At 40.8% G+C, this 8,143-nt stretch overlaps 1 protein-coding gene across 1 annotated transcript; it reads right to left on the bottom strand.

Annotated features, from left to right (window-relative positions):
- Positions 1-499: 499 nt before the first annotated feature.
- LOC147313058 (uncharacterized) lies at positions 500-3,431 on the bottom strand. Its single transcript, XM_086264512.1, has 7 exons — positions 3,404-3,431; positions 2,374-2,718; positions 1,973-2,239; positions 1,436-1,549; positions 1,079-1,107; positions 703-765; positions 500-613 (listed from the first exon to the last, which is right to left on the bottom strand). The coding sequence occupies exons 1-7, from the start codon at positions 3,429-3,431 to the stop codon at positions 500-502; spliced, it is 960 nt and encodes a 319-aa protein (XP_086120638.1).
- Positions 3,432-8,143: the final 4,712 nt, after the last annotated feature.

The following is an 8,143-nucleotide window of genomic DNA, read 5'->3' on the forward strand; positions in this document are numbered from 1 at the left end:
TCGATCCCTGGGCTCTCTGTCCTGATCGTTGTGTCCTTGGGCAAGACACTTTACCCTACCGCCTACTGGTGTTGGCCAGAGGGGCCGATGGCGCGATATGGCAGCCTCGCTTCTGACAGTCTGCCCCAGGGCAGCTGTGGCTACACCGCTTGCCTCCACCAGCGAGTGAGTGAATGAATAGTGGCATTGTAAAGCGCTTTGGGTGCCTTGAAAAGCGCTATATAAATCCAATCCATTATTTTTGTATATGAACTACAAAACAATTCTTCAGAAATTATATCAAATAAAGACTGCATAAGCTAGCAATGAGATAAGATGAGCTGCATCATACCTTGTGCCCATGACCACAGACAACAAGTTTCAAGCAGTTACAAAGTTAGATTTCCTATTTTAGAGCATGCTTATAGCCCTGTTTACTCTAACCTGCATCTTAGTTGATGATCAGTCAGTCAAAATATGCAACATTTTAAACAACGTCATACATGCAGTAAGTAATATCTTATTTCTTTGGTTTGTTTACAGTGGAGTAAAGGCTGCTGGGATCACAGAAAACTCCAGAAGTGGAGAAAGCTTTCACAGTGCTATAGGTCACAGTGTCACCGTCACCTAGAACCTAAAAGAAAACATGAAAGCTAAATTCCACATACCTTATAATTTAAAACAACACATACTGGTCATGATTTGGATAGAAATATACTTTACCTGGGCTTTCGTCTTACTCTTCCTGGTGAAGTTGATGGAAGCATAGGAAACACCAGGTTCAGTCTGCAATATTATGACAATCAGCTCATCAACTGTCAGCTTTCAAGTATTTGTCTTCATTCACACAGACACATTTCACACAGCACATACAGCAGTGAGTACTGGGCGTAGTATGTGACCTTTGCAGGGTTGAAGTTCTGCTCTGCACAAATACAGGACAGCGGAGTAAGAATCTCACAGTTTTCTTATTTATTTTTGGGCATCGGCTATTTTATATTATCCCCCATGAATCCTTTGTTGCTGCAACTACTTATTTCTACACTACATGTTATACTCACATTTACATAAAGTATTTTATTATTAGTGTTAAACTCACTGTGTTTTCTTCCCTTTGCCTTTTATTTCCTGAAAAGACAAGACAATCATGTTTAGCTTTCGTACTGAAAATCCACAGTTTCAGTTTTGTCTCATTTCTAAAGCAAACAAACAAAAACAAACATCTAACACATGGCAAAACCACAACAGTCAAAAGGAGACAATTACATATGTTACATTTATCATCATGATTTTGTTTCCGCACGTCTTCAAATAGAAATCTCAATGATCAGTGAAACGTTTGCAGATGTGCAACACCTGTAAACAGCTGTCTGGAAACTGCCTTATACATGAAACTCTCAAAATGAAACATATTTCTACACACATTGAAAATACACAATTAACGTTTTTAATTTACCTTTCAATCTGTGATTGGTCTCACCTTTCATTGTCTTCTGTCTGATTATGATTACAGTAATCCCTGTGAGTGTTGCCAAACCCACAAGAACAACAATGAACCACCATGACCAACCTGGAAACAGAATAAAAATCAGCGCAGTCGCTGCCACTGTGAAATGAGCTGGATGTTGTAAGCCTTGTGAGACACACTGAATCAAATGAATTCTATTTCAGCTCTGACATTCGTATTTGTGGTTTTAGTCACTACCTCGTTTTTCTTTTCTTTTGTTCGGAAATGTTATGTAACTTCCATTTGATGTGGTTCTGTCCTCTAAAGTAGTCTCTCCACTTCTTATAGCTGACGTTGGCATAACTGTAGTTGTTGATTTTGTTGTTGCTGTTCTTTCATCTCCACCTGTACAATGAGAATATACACCATGTTGCTTAAGTAGTATTCTTTTTAACACTGCTGTTATATTTAAAGTCAGTTACATAAGATGAACATATATTTGTTGTAATTATGAATTTCAATTTTAGTTCTCACCTGTTTTGTCACCCGAGGACTTCAAGGTAAAGGGAAACAGCTGTGCTGATTTAGTGTCTTTATTTGTCACATTACACTTCAATGACTCATAAATCGTCTGCTTAAAGGTAGATGATCTAAATGTGACAGTAGAACTGCATTCACCTGGTGATATCTCCATATCTGAGTTAGATATTTCCTCTTTACCCTGATACAGCCACTCCACTGTGTAACTACAGTTTTGATGTGGGAACACATTGCAGGACAAGATGAGTTTATCATTGTCCTTCTGTTCAGTCACTGGCGATAATGAAGATGAGAGAGAAAGACACCAAGAGAAAAAAAATGAACATTACTAATTATAATTAATGTAATGCTTCAGCAATTTTTTTAAAGACACTTTAAGTTAAAAACATTAAGATGTAAATACTTACTGTGAAGAAAAAATAAAAAAACCAAAGAGTCTGAGTGTTGGCTTCCTGATATGAACTGCCTGCAGGTGTAACAACCAACATCCTGATCTGTGACCTTCTTTATAACCAGAGCACAGCCTGCTGTAACATTCAGTCTGTCTGCTTCTTTCTGTCCATGTTCAAAAAGTGTTACAGTGTTTCTTTCAATGAAGTCATTGAAGAGCCACTCAATGTTGTCACAGTTATCCTGACCATGTTTCACATTTTCACAGGGTAAAGTAGCCTCATCATCAATTCTGACAATCAAAGATGAATGTTGCCCACTTGCTGCTGTTGAGAGAAAGAAAGAGAAATGTGACCAGCAAACTCAGAGTACGGCTGTGTTGTTCATACTTTGTCTAAATATAATCAGTATTTAGTTACAGTAATTAGTTACTGATTACTTTTTTCAAGTAACTTGACCAACACTGCTGAGGACCATTTTAAATAAACACCAGCTTTTGTCTCATCTTTGGTTTAAAATCTATGTCATTTGTATCCTTACCTGCAACCAAACAAATCAGTAAAAGCAGATTATCCATCTGAATCCATCTGACTGTAAACATTGTGCTTCTTCTTATTCTCTTGATCTAATGACACATCTCTGAAGATTCTCCTCAAAGATATCTAAAAATAAATCTGTTTCCTGTGAGTAATGACGTGTCACTTCCTTTTAGTGACTTCAATCATTTCTTCCAGTCAACAGCATTTGCTAAATTAGTTGCGATCATCTGTTTAATCTATCACAGTTTAAAGTTAAACATTAACACGTTATTATTATTGGATACATTTGTTTACTCTAATCCTGTGTAATTGAGAATTGTGTTATTATGGGGTTAGAAATGGCAGTTGTGGGGTTATTAATAAAAGAGGGAGTTGGAGGCTTGAACAGCGTAGTATTTTTAGAAAAAAAACATTAACATCGTGATGTTGTGGCACTGTGTGTCATGGTCTGGAGTCTGTGACTGCGTGTTTATGTTTTAGTTTATTTTTATTCTGTGGTTTTGGTTACCTTGGGTGTTTGTACTCTTCTGCTTCATGTTCCTATGTTCTGTGTCCCCCAGTCTGTGTTAGGTTGGTGTGTTATGTCATTACGTGTATGTGTTTCCTGTTTTACTTTGAAGGTCCGTGTCTGATCTCAGTGTGTCAATTTACTTTTCCCCTGTCTCGTCAGGTCGGATTACTCCCAGCTGTGCCCTCCTTTTGTGTCTCATTCCCTCGTTATCCTTCTGTGTATTTAAACCTCATGTCTGCCTTTGTTAGTTGCTGGTTTGTCTGTGTTGTTCCCCTTGGTCTCCCTGCGTCTCGTCGTACTGCCCTGCATCTTCATTCTGGTTTGTTTTATTAGTTTTGCCCAGTTTAGGTTTACCAGTTTCATGTTCACCCACCGCTTCTGTTTGTATCTTAGTGATGGGCAAATGAAGCATTGAAGCTTTTCATCCAATTGGTTCACCCCAGCGCAAAGCTTCTTGAAGCTTCATTTGCTCTAGTAGGACATCTACTGGAAAATGCAAAAATATTAGTTGGCATGAATTTGAAGAGTGTGGCCTTTTGCACACAGCCTGTAAATGTCAACAACAAAAGGAGTGTGTAAAACATGTATATTGTAGTGATGGCAGTATACTTTGTATATTTATACTGGCAGTATGGAAAATGATCATTTGGAAATGCTTAAAATGGAAATGATCATTTACTGTGAGGTGAGGTGTGGTTGGGGTGTGGACAGTGGTTGTGCTTTTGTAACGTTGAGGTATGGACAGCTACACACTGAGGCGTCAGTCCTGCCCACATTTTATTCTGTAAAAACTAAATTTTCACTGCTTTTATGACCTTTTTAGTGGGGAGAACATAGTTAGGATTTAATGTTTTAACAAATCTTTTGAATCCTTTGTCCTCCACAATGCTAAATGGCTGGGAGTCCTCAATCACCATGCTAACCAGGTCTTCATCTATTTGAGATTGTTCTCCTGAGGAAAGACAATAAAGACAAAGCACAAATATAAATATCACACACGTAACTTATTACAGCTGTATAATATTGTTATATCATTTAGTAACATTACGGCATGCTATATTATCATGGCATTTGATGGCTCACCTGGTCTTGCTCCACATTCGGTGTTCCCCTTATTCTCATGCAAAGCTCTGTAGTGCCTAAGCATGGATGAGGTGTTGTTGTTATATCCCAGCTCCCTGGCACATAGCAAACACTTCACCTTGTACAAAAGTACAGACAGCTTAGCATAAATTGTATTGCACCATCAGTATTATGAAAATACATCTTCTGTAGAAATTTACATACCTTGTTGGGAGGAATAAGATCAAAATGTTCCCACACAGGGGAGGACATCCTCCTCTTCTTAGCTGGCTCCATTCTCTCCTGACTTTCTCTCCTCACTCTCATAAACCTCCAAACGGTCTCCAAACTCTCACTAACCGCAACTCTCCATCAAACACCCACATTTTGAATGAAGTCTGAGGGGTTTGTATCGCTGTCATAGCTCGCGGCAAAGTTCGAACCACTTCATGAACCAGTCACATGGTACAGCCGGGCAGCGAGGCTTCAGACGTCATCATTTTCAGCTCCTCCCATAAATGAAGCAAGCCTCGATACACGCATCGCGGAAACGCCCCCTCCATTACTTGACACAAGCTTCGAAGCCTCGATACAGAACGTCACATCACTATTGTATCTACTCCTGTTCAATAAATACTCACCTGCACCAGAGCTGCCGCATTTATGGAAACAGAATATGGAAACAAGTTTGTTTCTGTCGATATTAAACTATTCATAATGAGGCACTTGAGACAATTGATGTTTGTTTTTCTTTACTTAAAATTTTATTTTTGAGGTTCATGTTGGGACTCTCTTCAACTCTCTGTGAATGGTACTCATGGCTATTGATCAGTGGGTTTTGGTCAGTGGTTGTTGATCAATGGTCATGAGAATTTGCATAATTAAGATTAAGGAACTGACCTCCCAGCCCATTGTTGTCATGGTCCCCGTGTCTGCCCGGCTGACTCAGGTTGGCTACATATGTTTCTTGTTTACATGTACCTCTCTCACGCTTGCCGTGTCTTGCTAGGGCAAAGCTCATTGCGGGCTCCTGCCCCTGGCCCTCGCACCTGAAGTTAATCACACACCTGTGGCTCATCACCTAAACTCATCCACTACTTAAGGCAGTGGCTGGAAACATCTCGTCGCTGGACTATTGAGTAACCTCGGTAGTAAGCTCCGGAGTACTAGTCTCTTGTTGCCTTTTTGTATCGCTGACCCTTTGGATTAATCACTTGTTGTCTGTAAACAGGAATTCCGTTTCCCTGGAGCCCTTGGTGTGCGGGCTGCTGGTGTGCTGTGTTTTTTGTGAAGTCCCTCGTGTGTGAAGAGCTCCTTTCCCGGATTTCCCTGTGCCCTGGATTTCCCCCGCCCTCTCACTTGTATATATTTGCACCTGGTGTTGTATAGTAATAAACGGAACTGTATTCTAGCTGCCTTGTCTGCACTTGAGTCCATCCCACTTCGTGACAATTGTTCCTTCAGTGGGCTGGTTTCAGTCACTATGCAAATTTACTGTTTATAAGATTTGGGGAAACCTGCAGTCAGCTGAGACTGAAGAAGTCACTTGGATGAGTGACGAAACGTTTCTCCCACAAAACGCTACGTCCAGATGAGCAGAATCAAGTTTTGGAGATTTACTTTCCTGCATGATTGAGAATGCATCAAGACCTGTTATCAACCATTTCATAACAACAGAAACATGTTTATATGTTCAAAAAGGGGGACCTAGTGCTAGAGCAGCTTTCATCAGAGTGTTACAAGAAATGCACTCTAGAAATTGACAGCCACATTAGGGCCATCTTATATCTTCACTAGTAACTTAACATCTCCAACTTTGTCTTACGTCATTTACCAGACCACTGCAAATGTTTGTGTTTAACCCTAAATTGTGATACATTAAATGGATTATTTCAACTAATTCAACAAATGTTGGAAACAGAAGCAAAGTGACACCTCCTTACTCATGCAACACAGATATATCTTTAGATGAAATTTCAGACATGCGTCATTAGAGTAGAGACTGAACCCACATAGCAAAATTGGTATGGCCCATTGATGACCCTTTGGTGGCCCAGACCTGGTTTGCCAGATGTGGCCCACACATGGGCCAGCACAAGGCCAATTGCAGACACACTGGTGGTCTTGTGCTGGTCCATGTGTGGGCTCTGGCCCCAGATGTCAGCCTAATGTGTACCTTACTCAAGCCATGAAATAACAACATGTGCCGGAACATAACTGTGCAAAAGCACCATGACAAAACTCTGTTCAGACACTGAATGGACTGATTCTTATATAGGACTTTTCTACTCTCCCGGATTACTCAAAGTACCATATGCCACACTCACCCAATTACACACTTTCTACAAACCGAGTGCTTCCTAACTACATTCATACACATTCACACTCTTCACATGCAGACTGGAGGAGCCAGGGATCGAATCACTTACCTTCCAATCAGTAGGGGACCTGCTCTACTTCCTGAGCTACAACCACCCAGTCTTAACTGTAAGTAAACCCTCACTAGGTTTTGGATAAAGTGTACACTCACAAACCTGTCAAACCTGCGTTTGAAACGCTGGCTGCAATATTTGTTGCAATACTATATGTTCCCATGTTCCTATGTTCCTAAAATAGGAACATAGGAACATAAATAGTGCCATCATTGCCAGACCTGGCCCATATCTGGTTAACATACACCCTACCATCACACCAGTCAGCCAGAAGTGCCAGCTTTATTAGCACTTTTAATTCTTATCCCTACTTTTATTTTTTCATGTCTATTTAAGTGCTATTTATGACACTATTTAAGTGCTATTTATGACACTATGTTTGCACTGAAGCACCGCAGCAATTTCCTAATGTTGTAAACCTGCTCAACATTTGGCAATAAACCCCTTTCTGATTCTGATTCTGATTGATGCCGGATCCAGGGAAGACCTGTTTTCTATGAGCCTGGGCCACATAAACCAAACCATAATCGGGCCAGATATTGCATGCCATCACATAAACAGTGCCATCTACGCCAGGCCTGGCCTATATCTGGATGACGTACCGCTTACCATGCCAGAAGTCAGCCAGCAGTGCCGGCTTGACACCAGATATGGGCCAGACCTGTCTGCTATGTGGGAAAGAGAGAATGCACTATCATCACATTCCGGTGAATCCAGTGTATTTATTTCTTTATATATTTTTCCATTTAATGATTTTGAAAATTACACGTAATGGTAAATGGCCTGTATTTATATAGCGCTTTACTAGTCCCTAAGGACCCCAAAGCGCTCTACATATCCAGTCATCCACCCATTCACACACTGGTGATGGCAAGCTAGGTTGTAGCCGCAGCCGCCCTGGGGCGCACTGACAGAGGCGAGGCTGCCGGACACTGGCGCCACCGGGCCCTCTGACCACCACCAGTAGGCAACGGGTGAAGTGTCTTGCCCAAGGACACAACGACCGAGACTGTCCAAGCCGGGGCTCGAACCGGCAACCTTCCGATTACAAGGCGAACTCCCAACTCTTGAGCCACGATCGCCCGTAATGAGAGATACAGCACACATTATTTTAAAATTTCAACCAAATATGAGACACAAACTGGTAAAAACGTAATTAATTTGCTGGTAAAATATCTCTTTCATTTTTGACAACAGCAGCATCTGGGAAACAGTCTTTTTTCACTGTTTAGAGATGGTGATG

Source organism: Aulonocara sp. 'chitande type north' Nkhata Bay, linkage group LG15 (assembly GCF_057382095.1).
Source record: "Aulonocara sp. 'chitande type north' Nkhata Bay isolate Kocher_YH1m ecotype deep benthic linkage group LG15, A_spYH_male_GT1.1, whole genome shotgun sequence".
NCBI classification, from domain to species: Eukaryota; Metazoa; Chordata; class Actinopteri; order Cichliformes; family Cichlidae; genus Aulonocara; species Aulonocara sp. 'chitande type north' Nkhata Bay.

Bases quoted from the DNA above. Each gene is read 5' to 3' on its own strand.
- LOC147313058 (XM_086264512.1), bottom strand. From the start codon at position 3,431: ATGAAGCAGAAGAGTACAAACACCCAAG. The intron at 2,719-3,403 runs GTAACCAAAACC...CCGTACTCTGAG, and splicing joins GAAGAGTACAAACACCCAAG to TTTGCTGGTCACATTTCTCT. The intron at 614-702 runs GTAAAGTATATT...GTTTTCTTTTAG, and splicing joins AGAGTAAGACGAAAGCCCAG to GTTCTAGGTGACGGTGACAC.